General features: G+C 41.5%; 1 protein-coding gene across 5 annotated transcripts in view; it reads left to right on the plus strand.

Moving 5' to 3' along the window:
• Nucleotides 1-27,591, plus strand: part of PTPRM (protein tyrosine phosphatase receptor type M) — a 765,589-nt gene that overhangs the window by 483,034 nt on the left and 254,964 nt on the right. For 4 of the 5 annotated variants that reach the window (XM_032602620.1, XM_032602619.1, XM_032602622.1 and 1 more), the window contains 2 exons: nt 10,497-10,770; nt 11,784-11,820. In XM_032602620.1, the coding sequence (XP_032458511.1) occupies nt 10,497-10,770; nt 11,784-11,820 (311 nt within the window). Of the gene's footprint in view, nt 1-10,496; nt 10,771-11,783; nt 11,821-19,368; nt 19,444-27,591 lie in introns of all 5 variants that reach the window. The other variant, XM_032602624.1, reaches the window with a different exon arrangement.

Genomic DNA, 27,591 nt, shown 5'->3' on the forward strand with positions numbered 1-27,591 from the left:
TGTGGGGTGATGGATGGTACCTGGACTTGTCATGGTGGCCCCTCTGTAGTGTATACAGATGTTGAATTATAATGCTACATACCTGAAAGGTATATTAGAATTATATTTTTTTAAGAAAAAACTGGGAACCATGGAGAATTATTACAAAGAATTCTCTGAAAACAACTATCATCAAAAGCAATTAAAATGTAATGAAAGCTTAAAATTAATTAGTAATTAATTAAAAGAAAAGAACAATTGCATGGACCAGAAGCCTTGGGTTTGCACCTGGGCTGTGTTGTTTACACTACTGTGTGACCTTGGGCATCCTGTGAACTCTGAGTCTTTCTTTAGTTCTGAAATTGGGTCTAACACACGATCTATCCGTTTCGCAGCATCTTCATGAGGATTAATACTGGCGAAAGTTGTTTGTAAACTGAAGTGCTAAGAAAGGGTAAAACTATAATATCAGGATTTGCTTAACAAAACACACTGACTAGATTGATGTTCAGTTTTTATTCCCTTTATTCCTCGTTTTTGGTAAAATACTTAAAATTTCCAATCACTACTGCCCTTTAACTTTTATGCCAATATACCGAGACTACTACTACTACTACTGAAGTAGACTACTACTTCAGTAGTATCTGTGGGGACTTCCCTGGTGGCGCAGTGGTTAAGAATCCGCCTGCCAATGCAGGGGACACGGGTTTGAGCACTGGTCCGGGAAGATCCCACATGCCGCGGAGCAACTAAGCCCGTGCACCACAACTACTGAGCCTGCGTTCTAGAGCCCGTGAGCCACAGCTCCTGAAGCCTGCGCGCCTAGAGCCCGTGCTCCACAACAAGAGAAGCCACCACAGTGAGAAGCCCACACACTGTGACGAAGAGTAGCCCCTGCTCGCCACAACTAGAGAAAAGCCCGTGTGCAGCAACGAAGACCCAACGCAGCCATAAATAAATAAATAAAAACAAATAAATTTATATTTAAAAAAATAGTATCTGTATTCTAAAGGAAACCCATACTTTGACAATAAGTTTATGGTCGTTGTAAGAAATATGTGCAGTCATTCTGTAAAATCATCAGTTTTAGAAGACCTACTGTTCCAATCCAAACCCCACAGAGATGAGAAAAAACTGCTGGTTGGAGAGGTTACAAACAAGGGCTCTTTCCTGGGAACGAAGGTGCAGAGCTGTTCAGAAGCATCAAATATGCAGCCAACCACAGTATGAAGTTTGGTGACCCTGGGTTTAAATCCTAGTGCTTGTTTGCCCTATAATCTCGGGCAAGTGATACTTTTCTGTCTCATTTTCTTCCTCAATTAGTTGTGAGTGATAATACCTACCTCAAAGGGCAGCTAGGAGGTGAATGACAGTAAGCAAAGCAGTCAGGACAGCATCTACCACAGACGTTATCAGCTCAATATAGGAAAGCTTTTCTTATTTATTGTTGACTCTATTCTGGTCTGTAAAGACGGCAGTACCTTGTAGATAACTTGGTAGCCTCTTTTTTTATGCCTGTGTCATAGGAAAGTTTCTAAGTCCCAGTATAATACTTCTGAACCTCAGTTATGATCTGACAGGAATAATAATTATGCTAATAAAAAAATGAAGAATTGTTGTTACTTGGATTGAGTAGCTATAATGTGGCAGTCCCATGCTTGGTCCTTTATGAAGTGATTTCTAATCATCCAGAGCAGAGTTCCTGGTCAAATGCCAGCACTCTGTGTACAGATACAGGAACTGAGGTCTGGGGGGATTAACAGTCAGCCATGCTCTCCCTGTGCAACAGTGCATGGCCTGCAAGGCCCCTCCCAGGAGCCATCCCTGCCACAGACATCGTCCCTGCAGAATCTCTCTGGAACCAATGTGGTTACACCTTCCTTTGCAGACATGGGCTTTTCTGAAAATTAATATCCTTTCTTTATTGTCTCTTCCAGTGTTAAGAAAATATATAATGCCTTTGTTTTTAGATTATGATCCTTGTAATCTTTGGGGTTTATCTCTAATACTTCATTCTTAGAAGTTAAAGCAGGGTTTTTTGGTTTTGGTTTTCTTCACTATTTCTTCATTTTTGTTTTTTTTGTTTTTTTTTTTTTTTTTTTGCGGTACGCAGGCCTCTCACTGTTGTGGCCTCTCCCGTTGCGGAGCACAGCCTCCGGACGCACAGGCTCAGCCGCTCCGCGGCATGTGGGATCTTCTCGGAGCGGGGCACGAACCCGTGTCCCCTGCATCGGCAGGCGGACTCTCAACCACTGCGCCACCCGAGAAGCCCCTTCATTTTTGTTTTTAAGCTAAGACTTCCTTTTTATTTTTTTTGGTCAAGCCTAACTCCATCAAAATCTGCTCAGTGTTTACTAGCGAAATTTTGAGTACTTGAAGGACTTGGGTTAAACAGCTTTGTTTTAGTGTATTGGATTTTAATCAAATCAAATCAAATCAATTTTAATCAAATTCATCAGTTTTTTTTTTTTTTGATATGTATGTTCTTTTTTCATATTACCGTGTTTAATAGTCTCCGGAGGATAAAGAAAGAAAATACCAATTCTTTTGAAATGCTTATTAATAGTTTTTTTTTTTTAATTGTTCCCTCTTCTTTATTGAAGAATTGTAAACTGCAAGACCATCTTAAACCTTTGGGACTAAAGGTTCTTTTGTCACAGTTCTGGAACCTTTTGAAAAGGTTCTATCCATTGCTAAACTTGTTTAAGGAAAGGAGCTCTAAATACCTGACTTCCAACCTAAAATTTTTCCTTTTTTCATTGGTACACATAGTCACAAAAACTAAAATGTCATTTAACAGTAAAACTTCAGTTTTATATTACTATATTGGCTCGGTTTTTTTATGAGTTATTGTAGCTGAATTGCTACAGAGTGTGTTCACAAAAGGTACTAAATCCCTTATTACCACTGCCACCACCCTTCCCCCACCTGATTTTAGGTGACTTTTATTGTATTAAAAAATAATACTCTGCATTCCTTTACTGCCAGGAAACAAAGATCATTTTTATTAAAGTTGCTTTTAGGATGACAGTGTCAGTCATCTCTTTGAAAATTCATTTTGGAAACTAAGTTTGTTCTTCCAGAACCCTTGAAAAGAAGCCTGAAAAATTGCAGGGGAAGATAATAATAATAGAGCAGATGTATTTGAGCAGTTATACTGTGAAACTTAATTTAACTTTCCCTCAAACTCCATTTCAAACTTGCTTTTGTGCATGAAAATATACTGTCTCGCTTTCCTTCCCTCATGTCTCAGATTTTCTTTTTCTTCAACATAATCCCCTCCAAAGGATTCTGTGTAGGAGACCAGAGCTCCAGTCTGATGCTCCGGGGCCCACAGGGCAGGTGCACAGGCCTTGCTCAGGGCCTTCTCTGCAGAAGGCCAGGCCAGGGGCCACTGGCCTGGGAAGGGTGCAAGGGGCTCTCACTGCCAAATTCTACCACCACTGCCCCCAAAACAACCAACACATCTGTAATATTTTGACTTCACCTTAATGATTAAAATGGAGAGCAAATGAAATAACTAAAATTGAGAGAAGATGGCTCTTGTAACCTGTGGCGTGATTAGAGAAGGCAGAAAAAGGAGTTCCAAGTTTGCCTGGAAGGCACCTGTGGGGAGGTGGAGGGGAGCAGAGACCCAGGCTCTGCGTGTTTGCAGGCTGCTCTCCCTGCCCTCCCCCAGAGAGCAATCTACCTGGTTCTTATTCCTCACCTTGGGCATCACAGCGGGATGGGAGTCAGCAACCAGCCCTGGCTGTCATGCCCTGCAGCGTCCTTCTGCCAGGAGCTGGGCAGTATGGAAACTGTGAGGAAAACCCTGCCACTCCTGGGATTCCTCTCCGGGAAACTCGGGCACTCTCGGGACAGGCCTGCTGGGCCCTGGCAGGCATCTGAGCCAGAGCCCGGCCATTACCCTCAGTGTTTGGTCCTATTGATGAAGAATCCTCGTGCCTCTCGGGAGTCTGATGGGAGACTTGTTGAGATTTGGGTGGGTCTTTGTTGGCACAGGTGGTCGTAGTGAATGGAGATTGCATTGGGAATCCAAAGACATGAGCTTTTTGTTTGCTGTCATTGCTTTATCTCTAATTTGGGGGGAAAGTTGATGGCTGTAGGCAGCACAGGACAGTCTTCAGGCGTCACCGGCAGTAGGAGCGTTTGGGCACTAGGTCCAGGCCAGATGTCCTCGGGGAAGCTGATGCCACAAGAGATTTTTTTTTTTTCAGTAGATCTTTTTTGGAGTATAATTGCTTCACAATACCATGTTAGTTTCTGTTGTACACCAAAGTGAATCAGCCATATGCATACACAGTCCCCATATCCACTCCCTCTTCAGCCTCCCTCCCACCCTCCCTATCCCACCCCTCTAGGTCATCACAAAGCACCAAGCCGATCTCCCTGTGCTATGCTGCTGCTTCCCACTAGCTAGCTATTTTACATTCGGTAGTGTGTATATGTCGATGCTACTCTCACTTTGCCCCAGCTTCCCCCTCCATGCCCCTGTGTCCTCAAGTCCACTGTAGACACTGACACTCCCCCTCTGTACCCTCTTTCACTCTGTACAAACCTCTGTCAGCATCTTGTCCCAGTTCTTTGTTGGAGGGACCTGTTTCTAACACCCCGAGAACGGGGACAGTGTGGACTTCATTCCTCTTTTTCTTCTTCCCTTGTGCCTGGCACAAGGCTTGATATGTGATAAATATCGTAGAAAATAAGGAAATATGAATAAAAATAGTTTTCTTCTCACTTGTTGACGTCACAACTTGCCTGATCTTGTACCAGGGATTATAAAAATATCAGAGCTGGAAAGGACCTTAGTGGTCAGGGGATGATTTGGTGGCAGTGCTGGACCCAGTCACCTGGGCATGGGGATCCCAGTTCACTGTGCTCTCAGTGGCACCCCCTTCGGGACAGTGGCATTTGTATTCTGGCTCACCTGGCCTGCACTACTGCTACCTTTAGGGACTGAAAGATCCTGACTTGAGTATAATAATGAAGATATTTAGTATGGCTTTGATAGTATTTGATTTTTCTAGTTTTATTCAAATCCCTAGAGCTATTTAAGAAAAACAAGCTTTAAAAATAGTAGCAGACCTTGAGTTATAATTTTTATAGTCATGCATTTGTTATGAAATTGTGATGATTAAATTATGACAAACGTAACTGAAATGAAGTGTGCAAAGGAAAACGTCTTCACTTGTTAAAAGGAGGAGAAGTCACTCTTAAAGATGTTCCATCTTGGACTAATTTACTTGAAATTTGGTGCCTGTCGTGAAGATTAATAACATGTGGCCTTTTACACAGCTTCTCGGCCCAAGTCTAATGTTCTAGTTGTCCTTTTATTATCCCAAACCTCCATAACTAAAGGATTTTTCCTTCCTGCCCTTTGTTCACAATATGGAGCTGTAATTGAGTTCATATTTCTCGCCCAGCCTTTCAGCTATAATTAATATTTTATTATATCAGATTTTGTCACTAACTAGCAGAGCAGCAGGGTGTGGGAGCACGTGCTCAGGCGTGCTTACACATACACACACACACACACGTGCACACACATGCAGAACAGAAGTAACTTAGGGATGCCAGGCGAGCTCCTGATGATGAATTATGGCCGAAAGAGCATCAGTTTTATTTGTGGTACCCTGAAAATATGCCACAGCAATAGACGGCCGATCCTATCTAGAAGAGAGCAGGACAAAGAGAAATTAAACGGATCAGTTTATGCTGTGCAGTGTGTTACCCAGGGTCCATTGTTTGTGGAAAACTAGTGATCAGACCTCATTTGTGAGTCAATGAGCAGGACAGGCTCTGTCAGCTGCTCTCAGCACCAGTGTTATGTGGATCCTAGTCATGATGACAAACACATTGAACTTATTGAACTGACCTTTCTTTTTCCTCATTTTAAACTGGTGACAATACTTTTAAAATGTAGTTCAGTTGTACCAGGTCATTGGGATCTTCAGGGTGTCATTTCAGTAAATGCTGACAGGTTTAGGGAAAGGATGTGACTGAAAAAGAACAGGAAGAAAATGCATTCTGCGTTATTGCATAAATAAACCTGAATTGCACATTTATTTTACCTGCCTTGAATATAATTTATACTTTCATTTTCCCTCACCCCCCCCCCCGCAAAGAGTTAATCTTCAGGAAGATATTAATACTAGACTTCATTCTTTTTTTCTAGAGAGAGAATAGGTGGTTTTTACCAAAAATTGCAGATCAAGCTGAAAGTCACTAATAGTGCCATGAAATGAAAAATATTCTAAGTCCTTGAAATGATGAGAAATGACAACTTTAAAGGATTGGCAAAAGCAACAATGAAACGGATCAGTACTTTTCTCCTCCTCACCCCCCACCATCCTGCTATCTGGTTGGATAATCCTTCAATATTTTATGCTGATAAGAAACAGAATAAGTGGGTAGGAAAATGGACTTATGACTAAGGGCTTAATCCGGAAATGAATTAGGACACACATCTTGAAGTCAGTTTCAAGTCTGCAGTAGGCTTCCCCTAACATCTTCAAAGTTAGAAAAGACCAAAACCATTTTGTCACATTTGAACTTTCAAGTTTAACAAACTACATGAAAGATGTTCAGATGTTCTTTTCTAGGTTATACTTCATGGGCTAGTCTATATAAATGCAGATTTCTTATTCTCCTTCTAAAAGCCTCAGAGTTTTGTTGTAGAAAAGCCTAGCATCAATTAAACTTTAAATTAAATTTCATTCTGTAAGAAAGTTCGGATACAGTGAGGTCACATTTTTGGCAGATTCATCTTCACGATGGATTGTGCCCTCACATTGCAAATGCCTTAGGAAAGTTTTATGTGATTTTAAATTCCAGAACAGTGGTGGAGGAAGGCTAGGAATGGTGAGACTTTGATAAACAAAGAGGCCGTCAGTAACACATTAAAAGGATTTTAATTCAGCTCACTAAGCTAGAAACCTCTGTTTGGTTTTCCATCTGTGAGAATTTGCTCTTTTCAATCATCCTTTTAGGAAAAACATTCAAACAGTGAGATTTTCAAACGTACTTTTGAGATGACACTTGTGGTTGGAAAGATCTTGTGAAAATCATCAGTGGGATGATGTTATTTGTACAAATGAAAAACGCATCAGTCACCAAGTTCTGTCCAGGTACCGCTGACCTGGATGCCAGTAGTGTGTTTATTTCCATCCAGGAGGCAGCAGTGTGTGGCCACTGGGCAGCAGAACGGATTCAGCCATTTTTCATTAGCACTTGGACTTTGATAAAGGGGAATAGAAAAGAGCTGCTTGACCTTTCGGTGCTTAAATTATTAAAGAGCAAATAGATTTGAGGTCTGGATGCTTGCAAATCTAATTTGTCTTGTGGAGCAAGGATGAAAAGACATTTTGGGTTTGAAATTGCTCTAGTCAACTTAGTTTTTCCTTTAATATATCTGAAGATGAGTAGATGGTAGCTATTTAAAAAGTAATACGTCTGGAGTAGAGTGCATGGCATAACGTACCAACTGGCTGAAATGGAGGCCCACTAAATAATCATTTAATTCTTGAATTTTCATCTGATCCTCATCAACTTGCTACTTGGAAAAATTAATTTTTTTCAGCCGTATTCACTTAGATGGCATTAAAATTACAAAACAATTGTCTTTCTCTAGGGGGTGTCAAATATCATATTGTTCAAGTTAAATCAGGCCAGTGCCTGGCACATACTAGGGGCTCAGAAAGTACGCGTTGACTTAATAAATGAGGAAAGCTGGGGAAAGATGGATGGAAAGTGAGGATGGAGATGAGGGGAGAGAGGAAGCAGAGTTGCAGCTTCCGATTCTCTCCATTTCTCCTTATTTGCAGGTTGTACAGGATAAACTTGCAATCTAACCTGCATTATCTTATTGGAAAACCTTTTTCTTGGTAATTGCCTTCTCTCTTACCTCTTGGGTATTCAGGAAATGAATACAAAAGAAACTTAGTATTAAGTTTTAGTAAAGCGAAGCATATTAGTGAATATCAGTATATTTCCTCCCTCCTACTACATATAAGCTATATAAAGTAAAAATTACTTCTGGATTACGTTACGCTTTCAAAAATATGTACTTCGTGGCCCACTTCATTCTGTCTCATGAGATACAGCCGTGACTAACTGTGTTGTCGGGTGGTCGGGAGGCCACATCTACTGTTTAATTAACTATGCCCCAGATAGAATGGGCACCTCACCTCTGAACCTCAGTTTTCTCACAAGTAAAACCAGAAAACAAAACCTACATGTGCAAGGCTCCTGGCCTAGCACTTCCTGTATGGAATAACTTCTGCAAATTTTTTTCTTCGCATAAATCTTCATATTTCTACTTTGTCTAGTATACTAGGCTTTCCAGAAGTTGTTTTTAAAGTGGAATTTTGAAAATCATGTCCTATAGCAAGTAAATTGGAAAAGCTTGCTGATAGAAGAAAGCCAGTGTTAAAAATTACTTAATGGAGAATCTCTTTGCAAAGCAATTAATTATTCTTTGATTTATCCATCTTGTGAGAGTAGTTCTTGTATGCTGAATAAAAATTCTGAATAAAAAAAAGTATAAAATGTACCCTGGAGACCCATCTAATTCTCTCATTTCATAGGAAAAAAATAAGAACCAAAGATGTTAATTTAAAACCCCAGTTTTAGCAGAATTAGGAGTAGAGTCTAGGGGGATGCACACGCCAGTGTCTGCTACCCCGACAGAAGGCGTTGCAGGAAAACAGTCACACTTTCTTAATGATGTTTGCACTTCTCTAACGGAAGCCTTGAGTGTTACACATTGTCCCTCTGTTACATTCTGTTGGTTGCATGCAATCTTCAAGGTTAGCCAACGCCATACTTGGTGGGAGAAATGCCAAAGAACTTGCAGATATAGTGGAATCGCCACATCTGACTGTAGAAGTAAGAGGTCAGGGAGAAGCGGGAGTGAAATCAAAGCCCCCTCTGTCTCTGCCTGTGTTCCTTGTTCCCCCCACCCCCAAGGGAAGGTCCTTCCTAAATTCTTCCTTCCATGTTGGATACACCCTGCAGTGAGAACTCGGCAGGATTTGGTGGAGCATCTTACGGGACCAATAGAAAGTCTTGATGTTAGGAAGTAAGAGTCATATTTCTCTTCTTTTCTTCAAGTTTACATCCCTGCTCAGAAGTCCCTTTATCATTATTTACACTGTAAGCCCGCTGGACTCCCTGCCTACTGAGCAGTCATTCTGATGTTGTACAACCGTCAGTTTTTCTTTGGACAGAATTACAAACTGAACGGCAGCTGAGTTGCATGACTGAAATAGAATGTGCTAAGTGGTTGTACTTCCAGAAACAGGAGATTCACTGGGTGCAGATTCAGAGTTCACACGGACAGGAGCACAGGGAGGGACCTCTCCGGCCGACCCCAGCTCTTGGCCTTGGTAGGCACCTCCCTTCTATTCTGTTTCCCCGGCTTTAATGAGTGGCTGTGCTGAGCAGCCCCAGGGTTACAGCGTTGCTCGGGGAGTCAGGGTGCTTCTCTGACAAAGTAAGAAAAAGATATATCTCCTTGTCAGAAGGACTTGCAATCTAGTCTGGATTCAGTTTTTGAAAGCTGTTGTCGAGGTTTGTTTTTTCTCAGTATTAGAAACTTGTCTTTTCCCCAACCAAACTGCACAACAGTTCATCATTCTAGCAAATGTATGTAGCTCAATAAAGAAGTCCATCCCTTCAAAGTTTCTCCTCTTCTCCTAAGGTTAATTCGAAACTCACAGGTATTGGAGCGGGGGGTGGGGAGGGAAAGGTGAGTAGGGACCAGGAGATCCACTCCTTGGTGGGGACATCTGTCTCACAGGCATCTTCTGAGGATACTCATCCCCATCTTATCTTTATATAGAATTCAAGTAGCCCTGTTCATGGTTTACTCTTAGAAACCACTTGTAACCCCAGGGTGTTGGCTTTTGAAATTCCAGTGCCTTTTCTCTGCTTTTCTGATGTCCTCACTTTCCACTGACCGAATATGGTGAAAACAAAGGAATAGAAGAAAATATGGGAAGTTACACCTGGGTTAACCCGAATCATCACACATTGTATCTTGTGACTTGATAAAACTTCACACACGATCATACAGATGTCACCGAAGAAAATATTACGTTGCCTTTTTTAATAAACTTACGGTTAATATTGATTGGTTCATTGACTAGGTAAACTGAGTTCATTTTCTACAAATTCATCTTCAGTTACATGTAAGAAGAATGTTACCTTGGTGTCCTGCTCACATAAACAGCAGAGATTGTTATATAAAAATGTTTTAACTATGGTAAATTTTCTTTCCCTCCAGAAGTTGTCTTATTTGGGGGTGAGAGAGTTCTGTGCAAAGGCATTAAGCACTTTCCCTCTCTGTCATGGAGCAAGTGTTGAATCCGTGTCCATTAGGCACTAAGCACTTATTATTGGCTCTATCCAGTGTGTTCTTTATTTGGGGTCTCCTGTGGGTCTCCACAGTTGAAGACCATGGGAATCAACTCTGTTATCCGAAACTATCACTGATAATACTCTCTTTTTTCTAGTGTCTACCAAATAGTTGTCGAGGAAGAGCGTCCTCGAAGAGCTAAAAAAACAACAGAAATCTTAAAATGCTACCCGGTGCCCATCCACTTCCAGAATGCTTCTCTCCTGAACTCCCAGTACTACTTCGCTGCTGAATTCCCAGCCAACAGCCTCCAATCGGCTCAGCCTTTTACTATTGGTGATAATAAGACATACAATGGATACTGGAACACCCCTCTCCTTCCCCATAAAAGCTACAGAATTTATTTCCAAGCTGCTAGCAGAGCCAACGGGGTAAGTTTTATAAATGGCTGTTTACTTAGGCCATTCAGTGTTATCAGTGCGAACACAGTCAGATCACATAAGGTAGCAGTAAGAAGGAAAGTCATGCTTTTGTGTGCTTTTACTTGGAATAAATGTGTTTTATTTGCTCTTTTTAAAATTATTTTCACCTGGAGAAATTCATGGGAAGAAATGCATATATTCATATTTGTTTGGGTAGGAAGAAGATATTGTCAACATGATGGTTTTTATTTTCAGTTTTTACTTGTTACCAAAAGTTGGCTAGTAATTCTGCTTAGCCTACTATTTCACAGGGAAATAGTACAGCTCTAACACGTACATTCCGCTCATTTACAATTTTGTGAGATTCACAGCATCTGTCTTTTCAGCATATTCTGTACCATTTCTTTGGTTCCACAAGAGTTTATGCTTCCTATAGCTGGGACTAAATTAGTTATCTTTCTTTTTTTTCTAAGAGAAAACAGCTTTGGAAAGATGAGATAGAAACAAAATAAAAACTATCAAGTTGTTTTTGAATTTTTTTCCCTTTCCTGTTCAGACCAACCCAGAGCTCTGATGAGATAGGAAAGTCTCCTTAGAAGGAAGGGTGAATTTTCCAGATATGACAGTGGTTTCCTCCTTCACAGCGTGGGTCTCGGTACCATCACTGCCTTTGGCCAGTGAGAAGCGGGGGAAATCAGGGGCACAGGTTTTGCCCACGAGTGTCTGCACAGGGAGCCAGTGAGGGTCCGGAGGAGGAAGCCAGGGGGGCCACCTGGCAGAGGCGTTCTGTGTGTAACTCCAGGCTCGCCATCTGCTCCCAGGGTGTCCACCAGCACCACCGCCAGCACTGGAGCCGGAAAATGTATCAGAGCGCAGTCCAAGTGCTAATCTCTGTGTGGTTAATGCCACACTTGGAACAATGAGAACCTCCCTTATCCGTATTTAAAGAGAACTGCAGAGATTTTATTTGTTTCACATAAAACATGAATAGTGATTTTTTTCCCCCTCTTTATTTAACACAGGAAACCAAAATAGACTGTGTCCAAGTGGCCACAAAAGGTAGGTTGAAATTGTGCGAAGCTCTGCTGTCTTCTGTCCTTTACGAGCTTAGATGGCGTTTCAGAACTTCTTGAAATGTTCATGTCATTGAAATCAGTGTGTGCTCCTAGGTGTGTGCTAGGATTGTAGGCCAGTTAAATTTGACTGTGTTTCACACAGGTATTTCTTTTAAATGAGAAGTCACATTGCTGTGTTTCAAAGCAGTTTTCAATGGTTATCTTTTTAAAACCTCTATTAAAATAGAATTATTCCTATTAAAATAGAATCTTTTTATATGATCTCGTTTCTACTGTGGCATAAACCACAGTACCCTACATAGTAATACTGGGTCTAACGATGTTCAGATGCATAATAGTAAAATACCTGCTGCTGCTTTAAAGCAATTATCTGGTTATAATAGGTCTGTAGAGTCTGCGTGGGCTTTTCTCACTGGGGATGTGTGTCTCTGTGAACCCAGGAACCAGGTGATGTTATTGTGGACCTTGTGTTTCCCAGGCCTGGTTACAATCCTGAGAAAATGTGATGGAGGTTGAAAGGTAGATTAGGATGAACCAGCATAAGCTCACCACACAGGGCCTCCTAAAGAAGAGTGCAGGTGTGTGTGCGTGTGTGCGTGCGTGTGTGTGCACGCGTGTGCGTGTGTGTGTGCGCACGTGTGTGTGTGCGCGTACTGTAACATCATCTCGTCAACCTCGCAGTGCGCTTTTACCGTCCCATGTGGAAGTATTTGAGAAGATGCCGCGAGAAACATCCGATGCTGCAGGAAAACGAGGCAGTGTACATTAACACTTGCAGTTAAACGCACTCTTTCAGATCAGTAGGGGACCATGAGGACAGGGAGGAAGTGCTGGGAGATTGAATTTGGGAAGGACGGCAAGAAGGCAGAAGGCACCAGGTTTCGTCAGCTCATAGGGGGTCACTTGACAAGTTCTGTTGGATGAACGTATCTTGTTTTTGCTGTTTAACGCTCAGGCAGCTTAGTTTGAATATATCATGGGTGCCCATCAGCATTTTCAAAATTCTCATTGAATTCGTATTTCTTGAAGAAACATGACCTTTTTATTCCATTAACTTGGCAAACACTTCTTGGTTTCATGTTACGTGCCAGGCCTTGTGGGAGGTACTCACCTTATTTGTATTTTGTTTGTCCTCATGGGCTCATAGCTCTATTTCCAAGAATCTCCTTATATTGATTTTAAAACACTCAATTCTTTATATCATATTGTACCTGATTAAGAGCCTTTATTCTAGGGATAAATTAATTTAAAAATGAGATTACGGATATTGATGTGTTTTCTAAACTGTAATTCGCTGTTGACTATTAATTATCACAGTATTATAAGGCCTTTGAATGAGGTATCGACGTTCTCAGGCCTCCGATCAAGGCCCATGCTCGGATTGCTTTATTGAATTCTGCTGACCCTTGAGGTCTCAACAGAAAACCCAGTTCCAGAGTGCCTGATTCATAATGCCTTGCGTTTCACATCACAGCTGAAAGTTAAAATTACTTTCATATGTATGTTCTCATTTATTTCTTCTAAGTTACTGTGAGAAAGGAGACATGTATTGCTATTTTTATTTTTGAGACAAAGAAAATGCATTATTTGGGGAGATGAATTGACTTGCCAAGGTCACTCAGCTAATAATCTGTGTGTCAAGGCTTGATCCCAAGCATTTGGCCTCCTACACCAATGTTTCCCTGTATCTCATGGCTTTTCACCCAGCAGAACCTCTGGCCAGTCGTAGTTCTGCAGCATATAAGTATCTGTCCTCCTTTTTATTAGAACTGAGTCACCACCCAGTTGACTCTGGAAACAACAGAATATCTGCCATCCTGTTCATGTGCAGAGTTAAATAATTATATAAACAACACTAGTAAATATGGAAATGTGATGTTTGCTGTTTTCACAATAGATTGAATTAGATGGTGATTTGGATCGTTTTCTTGTATCATCAGCTAGATTTAATCAATATTGTAATTCGTTTTTCAATTCGCCAGAGGATGATTAGGCAATCAGATGACCTGATTGACTAAATATTTCTCTGCTCATATTTTCTGAGTCATTTGCAAACATTTACACAGCAACAAACTCTATCCAACCAAATAACCTTTTCGGGGGGAAGAGGGAAACAAATTTTAATTTTCATTGCCTCACTTTGTCATTCCTATTCATAAAATCACAGCACAGGAGGGAACCTCAGGAGATAGTCTCCTGCTGGGTGAAAACTACACTGTTTGGTACCATTTTATTTCATGAATTTCTATACGTACAGGTTCAGCAACCTTCCTTTACAGCACTGTATAATGTTTCATCACCTTTATAATCAGATAATTTTTTGCTTATTCATACTAAAATTGATTTTGCAATGAAGGAAGCCATTCCATCTTGATGACTTCATCAAAACAGAGAAATTGGCAGGTCTGACAGTGTTACTGGTACCATATCATAAAGATGTTTGAAATTTAAAAGAGTTCAAGCATCTTGACTGTTTTTGCCACTTAGCGCTGACAATATAGTGGCTTAATTGAATTTTCAGACACTAAACCACTTTCCTGAGCAGCATTTTGAATTTACAAAGATTTCAGTGTTCTCATGAAACAATTGTTGACAAGTATCTTTATAGAGAAAGTATGGAGGTGGATTTTTTTCCGCAAGGAACTAATTTGTAATTTCAAACACGGATATGTCTCTTAAAGATATATTTCATGCTAGTTATAAATTTAATGTAGTGATTATTTTAATCATATTCCAAGGGTACATTTTGATTCTAATCATCTCAAATATAAAGCCTCATAAAAAATTGGACACCAGAAAATACCTAAGGTGCGTCATTACATATCTCCATATGTTGGGGAATTGCCTGTATTTTTATGTATCCTCCTTTAATTTATATACCTAGATTCATCATAAGTATATGTGGTTAGCTATAGGCAAACTCACCCCAGACTATTCTATCTCTTGAGTTAAAAAGACACCATACAGGACTTCCCTGGTGGCGCGGTAGTTAAGAATCCGCCTGCCAATGCACGGGACACAGGTTCGAGCCCTGGTCTGGGAAGATCCCACATGCCACGGAGCAACTAAGCCCGTGTGCCACAGCTACTGAGCCTGCACTCTAGGGCCCGTGAGCCACAACTACTGAGCCTGCAAGCCACAACTACCAAAGCCCGTGTGCCTAGAGCCCGTGCTCTGCAATAAGAGAAGCCACTGCAATGAGAAGCCCATGCACTGCAACAAAGAGCAGCCCCCACTCGCCGCAACTAGAGAAAGCCCGCATGCAGCAATGAAAACCCAATGCAGCCAAAAATAAAATAAATAAATTTATAAAAAGTAACTAAATAAAGTAAATTGTAAAAATAAAAAAAGAAAGACAGCATACGATGACAATATACTTGATGTTTTGGGGTTACCCTCCCAACAGGATTCTTTTTAATCTTTATGGTGGAGTACATAGAATGGCTTTTAGCTATTTTTAGATTCTCCTAATTTTTATTTTGATTTTTAATCACATTCACATTTTTATAGTTGAATTCTGTTTAACACCACTTGATCCAGCTATGTCTTAGCAATGCTTGTATATGTTTTCCTTAACTTTCGCATACCTTATGGCTGCCTATGGTAACTAGTAGCGTGGAAACTCTTTTCTGCTAGTTTTGGAAGAATTTGTTAGTGATCAATTGTAAAGAATTTGTTGATGATCAATTCTAAACTGACAGGAAACTTTTACTTTCACTTAAAAGTAAAAATCTGTCTTGTCAGTAAATTAGATTTCTTGTGTTAAATGAGGTATAGTCATTCTAATTGACATAATAATTAGTTTAAACTGTATACTTTGCATTAATCTCCCATAAAATAACTTTTTCCATGACATGATGCCAGCTATGTTTCTCCTTGACAATATAGCCATTTGGGAGCTTTCTTGTTATACATTTATTTAAAAAAAAAAATTTGAGGACACACATAGATCAAAAGTGAGGGGATGGAAAAAAATATTTCATGCAAGTGGAAATGACAATAAACCAGGGGTCACAATACTCATATCAGACAAAACAGGCTCTAAAACAAAGGACATAAAGAAAGATAAAGAAGGACACTACATAATGATAAAAGGATCAGTACAAGAAGAGGATATTACACTTGTCAACATACATGTACCCAGTATAGCAGCACCAAAATACATAAAACAAATACTAACAGACATAAATGGAGAAATTGGTGGGGATACATAATAGTAGGAGACTTTAACACCCCACTCACATCAATGGACAGATCTTCTGGACAGAAAATCAGTAAGGCAGCAGAGATCCTAAATGATACAATAGAACAGTTAGAGCTAATTGATATTTTCAGGACATTTCATCCAAAAAAACCCAGAATACACATTCTTTTCAAGTGCACATGGAACATTCTCTAGGATTGACCACATACAAGGGCACAAAACAAGCCTCAACAAATTTAAGAGGATAAAAAATATTTAAGTGCCTATTATGTTAGGCATAGTGTAATCTTTAAAACTTCCAGACATAGATACATAAAAATATCACTTTTTAAATTTTGAGGATTTTGAGTTCATAAAAGTTTCGAGGTTTTTGTTTGTTTCTTTGTTTTTAGTGTATGGGGGGGGGGATGTCATATGTATTAACTTATTCCTCTCCTTGCTATGATTTGACTAACAGCAGTATAGCTAGAAATCAAGACAAAAACTGCATGAAAACCACATGCTAAATTATTTTCAAAAGTATTATAGTAGTCAGATATAAACCTTAAAGAAAAAGAAAACAAAACCATTATTCTAATGTCATATTTTAAGGTGAATTTTCTGTGCAAAAATGCTCCACTGTTTTTAAGTGTAGTCTTTTATTTAACTTACATTTGTATGGCAATGTGCTTTGCTGGGAGACCTTCAGGAAACTTTGAAGGATTTCTGTTGTTCTGATACAATTTCTAACTATATTCAGAAATGTGAATGTTTCTTTTTTTAATCACTAGGCTCTTTGAGAAGTTTCTCTACACTGTTTTTCTGTTCATTGTTTTGTTCAAAGAAACGCCATCCTTTCTAGGCCACAGTGGTACAAAATGAAAGTACACTGATAAAAAGAACTGAAAAGAATGTCGAGATGTAAAGCTAATTAAGATTCCTTTTAATTACTCATATTCAACACACAAGCAAACAAATTATATAGTAAGGCTGCTCATATATGCTAATCTGCCATCATTTAGCTATGGGTTTAGAAATAGAAACGTAAATATGATACGCGTTTGTCGCTCTGCATTTTGTAGAGAAAATATTTCCTTTTCTCGACCTGAAAGTCTCCATAATGTATATCATGAGTGCATTAAGGCCCCTGAGAAGTTCCCAAGGAAAGGAAACCTGCTTAACTTTGTTCAGCGCTAGAGTTTCTAAATTTATTTGATCCAAACTCATTTTTCAAGGAGCCCTAGAGTCATATAAAACCCAGTTTGGTAAATACTGGGTCTTCAAATTCCAGAAGATACCACCACCTGTAACTGAAACAGCAGGTTAGGAGCCGATACACCAGGTGTGATGTTTACTCTCCCGTGCGCACCTTTGTACCTAAAAGAGACCCTAAGCTTATCAGCACCAGACGCCATCTTTAAAGCCTAGGAATTCAGCGATATTCTCTTTCATAATGCATTCTTTTGATATTTTAAGACATAGTGCAGCAGGTTGTTCTGTAAAGGGCAGATGATAAATATCTTAGGCTTCCGACCCACACTGTCTCCATCAGAGCCCCTCAGCCCTGCCTTTGCTGTGGAAGGGCCGCCGTCATCATGGGTGAACAATGAACGTGACTCTGCCAATAAAACTTTATTTGCAAAAGCAGGCAGTGGGCCAGCTGACCCCTACTTTACAGTAATTTGTAACAAAATCAAGTTTTTTCCTTGTAACCGAGAATAATTGTCACAAAGGAACACTTTACAAGGCAGAACACAGAGATCAGATAGAAATCCTTCCCGATCCCTGTTGTGGACTTTTCCATTTGAGTTTTGAGCCTCAGTTTGTAACTTGTCTTCTTTTTGAGTTGTGAATACAGGGCTGCCTGACATAGCTCTTTTCAAATATCTTTTTGTTCATATTGTTTACCAATTTCAGTATGGGATAGATGTTCTATTTTTATAGAAACAATGTAACGTTTCTCAGATGTAGAGTAGGTCAAATTTTCCTGTAAGTAATGGAAAATTGCACAGGAATGTTGGTTGAGCAAGAGTATCTATGACCAAGCAAGTGTTCTGTGCGTAAACTTGGAATTGGTACCAACTTTGTCACGAGTCTTAGAAATAACATTTTACTGTTTACAGTTTATTATGCAATTTTGCATACTGTGTCATACCAAGAAAATTATCTTTGTGATATCTTGGGAGTTCTCCATTCTCTGTCCAAACTGTTAGTTTATTCATCTCACTGAGCAAAACTAAAAAGTTTTCATTAGTAACACATGAAAGATGATGATACCACTTTTAAACCCAGTTGCCTCTGTTGTCTGGTTACAAGGAGCAACACTGTTTGAACAGTGCAAAGGGATATTTCAAACTATTATGTACCAGCAGTTTTGAGTTTATAATTGTCTGCAGATGGTAGATGATCTATTTTCCTTACTTGTTGCCACATTTCTGATAGCACCCAGGCTGTTCCATGTAAATTAGGCATCTTTCATGTAAGCCTGTCCTTAATTTTCCAATATTTTTTCTTTGCATCATTTTCCAGCTGTATCATGTTAGAAGTGACATTTTAATTTTCTCTCTTTTTTTTTTTCAATATCTGTGTGTCATGAATGTTAACCATTTAAACTCAACTGCTGAGCTGTTCAGGCAAACCAAGAAGCCCGCCTGGTCTGCTTCAAGAATCTTAATCATTTCTCTGGTCACATGTTAACCATGACAACTGTAGCAAAGGCAATGATTAGTCTTTTTTTTTTAACTGATGTTTTGAGATGCATTTTTTTTTTCATTCCCTGAATGTGACAAAATAAAATTCCTAAATGGAAATTCTCTACAGGAAATTTAGTTATCAGAGAAATTTCTCTACATAAAAATGTTTTTAGTGAAGGAAGATAATATTCTTCACAAAGGTGATTTTAGCAAGAAGAGAAAATATTGTGACTTAAGCAGAAGAATTTTAAATAACCTATTACATGTTGAAAACTTCAAGTTTGGCTCATCAGAATTAGCAATGAATCTTTCTACCCCCTTCTCAGGAGCAGTTGAAAACACCATTCCATCTAGATCCTTGTTTTTTGCTTTTTTTTCCCCCCTTTAGTCAATCTGTCCACAGTCTCAGCCCAAGCTCGCAACTGTGTCATGGTTAGAAATCCAACTGCCTGATGAAAGCCTGTTTAAGGGAAACAAACTCAGAAAATTCAACGGCTCGCTGTGGTTGTTTTCCTTTTTCCTTCTCTTTTTGTTGTTGCTGGAAGAAAGTTGAGATGATGTGATATGCGGATGGAGATTCTCCTTGCTAGCCTAGCTTCAGTCTGGCTTTTTCTTCCCTCATGCATGCTGACCTGGGAATCTTCCTTTGCCATAGCTGCGATAATCGTGACTCAGCTTACGACACCTCACATTCGCATCGCCCCTGCTGCAGGCGACGACCAGCTGACAGGTCAGACCTTCAAGTATAGATGAGTCATCTTGCCCATTTCCTGCTCATTTTTCTCGGCTTCGTTTCCCCTCTACATCTCCTCCTTCGCTTTAAGGCTTGTTGACGATGTCTCCGACTCTCGGTACAGACCTGTGCCCGCGTTAAATTAAATGGTGTGCTCGGCCTCTTCTGTGTGCACATGTATACCCCTGCATTCAGCACAGCCCCGCTGCATGATCCCATTGTCTGTGTGTCTGTCGGTATGTTCCTTTCTAGCCTAATGTTATACAGAATGAAATTTGCTGGATTTGCAATGGCAATGCCATCAAAGAGGATTTCAATCAAAACACGTAAAGATGTTTTCCCAGTTATCCAAACTAATCCAGAAAGGCGTCGAGATCTGAACGTGAGGGGTTTATTTTCACCTTGTAGGGTCTAGTTTGCACACCCATTTAGCAATCCACAGGCTCGTCTGCCAGTGTTGTTAAGTGAAGCCACCCAAAGATGTTTGGGGTGCCGCTGTTCAAACAGCTTTTCAAGTTCCTACAACTGGAGCAGAGCTGACTGCATTCCTTATAGATCCTTGTTTCAAAGCACACTGTTTATAGCAAGCAGAGACACATCTGCAAGTCAAATGCACCGAATAATTTAGGGAAGTTTTAAAAAAATTGAATGGCTTTGAGTCGTGGGATTGAACTGTGTGCCTCTTTATACCAAGAGAAGTTAGCTTGTCCATTTGAACTGCATCTAAAGGTATATGGACAAACGTATAAACTTATATAGGAAAAGAATCCAGTACATTACTGCATATCAAAGGTGAGTGGTTAGAGAATGCCAGAAGACCAGCTTTGGTCCTGCAAGAGAAGCAAGCCATCGTCAAGGTTTCTAACACAGTCACAGGAGCAGGACTCAAGTTCTGCTTTCAGAGGCATCTCCAATATGGTAGTTTGTTGCATGAGTTACAGGCGTGAGGAAGCCAAGTAAGAAACATGCAACTGCATTCCATAGAATTTCCACTCCTGCAACTGTTTTGTGTGTATGAGATTAAGGCATATACCCTAACATTTAAGAAAAAAAAAGTAAAGCTTAACTCATAGTAAGAATTCATGAATGTTTAAGTTGTTCCGTGAGCTTATTATTTTGGAATATAAAGCAGCTGAGACTCAGGAAAATTATAGACTGCTTTTTCTAAGGTAAAGAACTGTAGGATAATTTTACTTCTTTCTCAGCTGGAATTCCATACATATTTTCAGCCCTCTGTTTCAGGGCCTAAAAGCTATAAACTTATTACTAACAGTTCTGCCTTTGCTTTCAAGTTTCTTTTAAGCATATTTCTTTTACCGGTTGAAGTTCAGTTGTTGCAGACACTCTCTTATCCTGAACTTCTGATGTGTTCCTCCCAACAGTTGAAGTACTTAAGGGATCGTGTCTTTCTTACATAAGTCCTCTCCTCTAAAACCTTTACGTCTCAGGCCTGGCCCATGCGCTCTGCGTAGGGTTCTGTGTCCACCTTGAAGGTAATCTGGGATCTTCAGCAAGTCTGACCCCTGCCCCATTACGTCTGAGCTGGTACCAGTCTTGTCAGCAAACATTAAAAATAGGTTGGCCTCACTCTCATAAAATGAGTACTTGTAGGGAATATAGTTAAATAGCCCCTTTTGAGACTTTCCCCATAACCCACTGCTTTCAAATTCAGCACGTGGTTTACTAGGAATAAAGTAAGAGAAACTTCTGAATATAGTGTTCTCTCTAAAACCCCCATGATTAAGAAGACACTTCATAAATCAGCCTCCTTCCCAAAGCTTTCAGATCTATCGTACCTTGTTATTTTGTAACTAGTCTGCGGAGGACGCATACATAGCTGAAGTATGTGGCAGCTGTCTTTTTTTTTTTTTTTTTTTTTTTTTTTTTTTTTTTGCGCTATGCGGGCCTCTCACTGTTGTGGCCTCTCCCGTTGCGGGGCACAGGCTCCGGACGCGCAGGCCCAGCGGCCATGGCTCACGGGCCCAGCCGCTCCGCGGCATGTGGGATCTTCCCGGTCCGGGGCACGAACCCGCGTCCCCTGCATCGGCAGGCGGACTCTCAACCACTGCGCCACCAGGGAAGCCCCTCAGCTGTCTTTTAAGGGCTGCAGGTGATCACCACCATTTACTTTGGTTTATTAGGGATGAAAATGATGGAGTGTTAGAATAAGCCTGAAAAGCCAGTACAAAACTACTCTTGTCCTTTTTTTCAGTATTTCCTGCTGCTGTTAGTGATGGTTACTCTTACCCAGATAAATTCAAGCTCAAGTAATATTTCTTTTGTATTTTCTGTTTGCATCAGCCATCCACTTGGATAGCAGTAACACTGTCTTTTTTAAATAGATTTATTCCTGAGTTGTACTGCAAGCGTGAGTCTTCATTCATTCAATCGCCGATTGACATTTAGCACCTTCTGATTGAGCACTGATTGAGCACCTTCTGTGTGCCAGGTCAAGGGCTACTAACTCTCATAAATATGTTTACTTTGTGTGGTTGCCCAGACTCTTGGCATCAGACATATTTGCATGAGTGACACCAAAACCTAAACGCACACATGCTCTTAGGAATGGAAAATGACCACCATGCTCGTCATTTCGTAGTTGAGAAGAGACAACAGCTTTGTAACAATGGGGGGAAAGGACGTGTATTTCAAAATCTTTCTCTTCGTGTCGAGTTGCTTAGAAAATGGTCAGTGGGACAGTTCTGAACATTTTACATCTGTGACCCATTGTTTATTAGATCAACACAGGCCCTTCTGGAAACCAACAGGAAGTCACGAGGGATGCATTCTGAATGCCTGGCAATTTTCTGGTCCGTTTTGTTTTAATTGTGCTGACATCTTGCCCCTACAAATGCTATTGGAAGCTGTACTTAGAGGAAACTTTGATAAGAGAGTGAGTTCTCTGCAGCCTAGATCCTGTTGTCCCAGAATGTAATCCGTGCTGGTTCGGTTCACCTCGGTGTAGATGGGACCCTCCTCCCTTCTGTAACAGAGAACGCAAGCACCCGGTGACTGACTCCCAGCACCTGGAAGGTGTCAGACACAGCAAAAGTGCCCATAAATGTTGGCTAATTTAATTCACTGAATGAATGAATCTCAGATGCAGGATGCTGGTATGTTTGATAAGCAGGCCTGTCATCACACTGGAGCTGTTTCTTAAACGTTTTTGTCCTCAGTCAACAGTAGGAATACATCACCACCCAACATACACACATACACATACACAGATGTTTAACTGAAGCAAAAGATTTAGAAACTGTCCTACCAATGCTGCTCTGTGTGAATAAGCTGCATTCCGACCTGTTCTATTCTGTTGTATCTTATTCTATTTCATTTTTTTAAATTTAGTTGCTACCTACTAAATCCATTTCATTTCCCACTAATGGGTTGTAACGCACAGTTTTAAAAAGCAATTTACTAAACCACCATAGTTAGGGGATTATGAAAGGGAACAGAATATATAATTGAATTAATGGTCCAGTCTTACCCCAAAACTCCTACTCTAAAGAGAGCACACAGAAAATTCTAGAAACTGGAAATGCATCTTTCTACTTCATTCCCTCAGTTTCGTTATTAATTGTCTATAATATAGAACTGCTTTGGGAGGAAAAGTAAAAGCTGCGCATGCTAGAAATTTCTCTTTAAGATTTTTTTACTTCACTTTATAAATACCTCTAGGCTGTTTATTTTATATTGATATTTCTATTTATGATTTAAAACCCCAGCCAGCTCTGAGATGCTGTGGAGAATGGTTTTCTTCAACAAGTACTTTTTATCATCTGTTTTGGTTAAGACATACATCTAAAATGATAAGATCTGTATTGTAGAGTATTTATAAACAAGGTGACTTCTGGGATTCAGGTACAAATCAGATACATCACAGCATGTAGAATTACTTGCTAGATATAATTAGTACTAAAAAAATAGAGAACTAGCCAACACTTATTCCCACATAAAGTTTGAAGTTTTGGAAAAGATATGTGTAGGAGATGTGTGTGTCGATAAAGATAAACACAGCCCGACATAAGCTAAAGTGGCGAAAACAGATTTTTTCAGTAACTGCTGACCTGTAAGGGTCGAGCTGCACTCCAGTGTGATTTGCTGAGAGGTGACTGGGCCTTTACAGGAAGGATGAGGGAGTGGGAAAGGGGTGATAGGGGATCAGTAGGGTCAGGGAAGTGAAACATTGGTCTATGTAACACCATCTGGTTTGCTGACTGGTGCTTATGGAATAAGTCAAGTCCTCCTGTCCACAGAGGCTGGGAGCCAGGGCCCTGTCCTCAGGTGTCGCTGGGACCAGCGTCTGTTCTCCGGGCAGCCTTGAGTTTCTCAGGGGGTCTGGGGTCGCCTAGGGATGCAGCCTTGAGCTGTTAGAAACTATGTTCGTCTTTGTTCAGGTCTCTGTGGGCCCAGGTGGGGGCCTGGTGGAGAGGAGGACCCAGAGGAGCCTGACTGGGGTTTGGCCCCAGAGAGAATCCTGTCCCTTCTCCCTCCTTCCCGTGTGAACAGCAGGGACTCATTGGACTGGTGGCATCTGGGAAAGGAAGTGAGGACGTTTGACCAGCTTCTTCTGGGCATCGTCCTCAGGACACAAATGTTCTGTTGTGTCAAAGGGGCTCAGAAGAGCCCACCTAGAGTTTGGTCACAGCAAGCATCTTTGTCAGTATACTGGCAAAGCTCTCAGGAAATAAACCCCAAGGAATTTCTTTCGCCCCAACGTGGCTCTTAAAGCAAACAGACTTTTTTTTTTTTTTTTTTTTTTTTTTAATGTAACATATAACACATGGAAGTTAGTGAGCTAGGTCTCCACTGAGGAAGGAAGCGGCTCCATTGTTTACGGACAACCTTCTGTTTGAGACACCCCACTGCATTCCTTCACTGACTCCTGAGGAAACCCCACAGCCTGCTTTCTCGGCGCCTGTTCCCGTCCTTCCGAGTATCGCTGGAGAAACTGCAGAAACAGGCAGACATTCTCGAGGTCTGCACCTTGGCCACAGTGATGTCCCCTGCCTGAGCGGTGACAGAGGCTACGTCCACCCAGCCTGCCACTGCAGGGCTTGTTCTGCCTGAGAAGGTCTCCTCGTCCCTCAGATTATCCAGCCAGGACCCTGAATTTGGGGTGTTTTCTCTCTTTGACTCTTGAATCCATCTAGAAGTTACCACTGAGATGGCCTGAAGTGTTTCCAGGGCAGAGGTCCAGCTTCTTCCCAGAGAAACAACCAGTTAGGCTGGTCTCATCATTAAATAACCAACTACTTTCCCACAGGAATGAAAGGCCATGATGTCATGTATTCAGATCTCACATGTAGATTGCGCGAAGGGCCTCTTTGTCTCTTCCTACAGTGTTATCATCACCTTTTGATGACGCTGGCTTTTAAGACATTTTCTGATGAAACTAGAATTCTCTTCTTTTCTCTGTCAGAAATCCCCCAGCCCTCATCCTTCTCCGTCTACTTACCAGCCCTCCCAGCAGCCCAGAAGCCCTGGAATGACCGGCTTCCCTCCCCTCCCTGACCCCCTCCTCCCTCTGCCTCCGTCCACACCAGTCCCCGCTGTTGTCCTTCAGACACACCAGCCAAGCTCCCACCTTCAGGCTCTCGCTCCAGCTTCCCCTGCTTGGGAACATGTCTCCCCAGATCCCCGCTTGCCTGACCCCCTCACCCCTTACAGCCTTTGCTCAAACCCCACCTTCTCAGGGAGGTCTGCCTTGAGCACTTGGCCTTCCTAAGGGTGCAACCCCCCGATGCCTCTCTCCCTGTGTCTCCCTGACACAGTCTGTCCCCTCCCACTACCACGTCCTTGTTCTTCACAGCACTTATCACCTCTGTGCCTATTTGTTCTGTTTCTACCGTCTTTGTCCCCCTCCTGGAACAGAAGCTCCCTGAGGGCAGGAATCTGTCTGCCGAGCTCTGGTAAATCCTAGACATCAAGAAGGTCCAGTGCCCACAAGGTAGCCAGGTCCCAAAAGTGCCACTGAGATTCCCTTTGGAATCTGATTAAATGTATGCATCGTCATCACTGTGGGAAATACGATAGATTCCTCCATTTATTCAGATCTTGTCGTACGACTTTCAATACAATTCTGGAGGGTTTTTTTAATATATAAGTCATTTTTGTCTAGTCTCCCCCCAAAAGATATTCCAAGTTCAGCCACATCTCACCTTACCACGGTCACCACCCGCCAGGCATTTGACGGGTCCCCGACTCACTTCCACGACTCCCTACTCATTCATTGTCCAGGTCGCAGATGACCTGGCGTGTGAAATCGAAGCCTGGCCCCGTCACTCCTCTTCAGAATCCGCCGAAGCGCTTCCCGTGGCATGCAGAATAAAATTCCGAGCTTGGCATCAACAGTGCAGGGGCTGCACCCTCCAGCCCGGCCTCACAGATCCTCATCTCACATCCCTCACTCTCAGCGCCCACCTTCCTTCTGTTTCTCCAGATCACCAAGCTGATCCTGCGCCAGCTGTTTGCACTTGCTCTGTCCCCCGCCTTCCCATCACCAGCTGCTCCTCAGCACCAAGGTTCAGCACAAGTGTCACCTCCTCGGGAGACCTCCCTAGACCGTGGTCCCCGAAGTCCATGGCCCGGTGGCCCCCTGGCCACCGGCCAGCCCATCACTCTGCCTCTCTTGGAAGTTCCCTGATGACTCTGTATCTCCCTCCTGGGATGTGATGGGAGCAGGGCTTTGTCTGTCTCTCCTGTTCTACCAGAGGGTGTTCAAAATTATTTACTGAGTGACTGCACAGTTGATGCTTTTCCTTGTTAAATTTATTCCTAGGTATTTTATAGCTTTCCTCACTATGATAGGTAGATTTTGAACAAATTTTGAATGAAGGTGAGAATCTTTTGACGTTGGTTTATTTTGCCTACTTTTGACTGATTTTATGTTAATTGCCAAATATGTCTCTTCTTTATAGTATATATTTCTAATTCAGTTGACCTTTCCATTGCAAATAAAATAGACTCATGGTTTTGCAACCCGTTTACAAACGCACAGTTTTAATCAGCCGTTTCTTTTGGCCAGAGCCATAGAAAAGTTTCCTTTTCACTGAATTGTTTGGAGAGAGGCCCACCCACTCACAGCAACGATATCTGTTTTACTCCCAGTCCCAGTCTGCGTCTGTCCACTTCTCCACCTCTGCCTGTCAGACCCAGCCAGTGGGTCCTTGGTGCTGTTTGTGAGCAGTAATCTGGGGCAGGGTAAATGCAGAGAGGCAGAGTTTGTCCTTCTGTGGACCCAAGGTTCTCTGTAAGATGAAGACATAACTGAAAGCAGGTCTTAGCCACATTGTGTAACTCCAAGGACTGGCTACAGCATGAAGGTGGTAGGATTATTCACTGACCTGTAGCTCAGTCAGTGGCAGGAACAGCATGTGCAAAGGCCCCAGGCTGGGAAGTAGCTTGAGCAAGAATGAAGGATTGGAAAACGGCCACCGTGGCTGGAAGGATGCGTGAGCACTCAGGTTGTACAGGTGAAAGGAGGTCGACCGTGACCCTGTAAATTACAGTACGGACTTTGATCAAGAACAGTAGGAAGCACTGAGGTGTTTGCAAGAGGGGCAGACAGGTTCACGTCTGCACTAGACACCCCAGATGCACTGGAAACATTGGAGGAGAGGTGAAAAAGGCCAAGAGACTGAAATAAAACCCTAAGAAATGGAAGATCATCCACCAGCCTGGAGGAAAAGAACAGGGTGAGTGGATACAAATAGAAGAGCTAAATTCCAGGGAGTTGATACAGTCTGAGCCCCTGCCCTGGGTTATTGATCATCTACAATCAGCATGAAAGAACACATGATAGGAAACTAAAGGGACAGGTTCCAACACATCTTAGCAACACGTTGAGTACCTTGGAGGTGGGATGGTTTCATTCAGCCTATTGCCCGAGATCACCACTGCATTTATTTTGAGCGCTATTCACCAGGGTATGCGTATGAATCAAAACTGGCAAAGAACATAAAGGATAATAAAACTCAGCAATCCTGCTTGAATATATGCTCACTGAGATAAAGTCCCACCACCTTTAGCTGCTGACAGTTATATTTTGCCCTTTCAAGAATTCAGTCGTCCATCGACAGATGAATGGATAAAGAAGATGCAGCACATATATACAATGGAATATTACTCAGCCATAAAAAGAAA

Source organism: Phocoena sinus, chromosome 14 (genome assembly GCF_008692025.1).
Source record: "Phocoena sinus isolate mPhoSin1 chromosome 14, mPhoSin1.pri, whole genome shotgun sequence".
Classification (NCBI taxonomy): Eukaryota; Metazoa; Chordata; class Mammalia; order Artiodactyla; family Phocoenidae; genus Phocoena; species Phocoena sinus.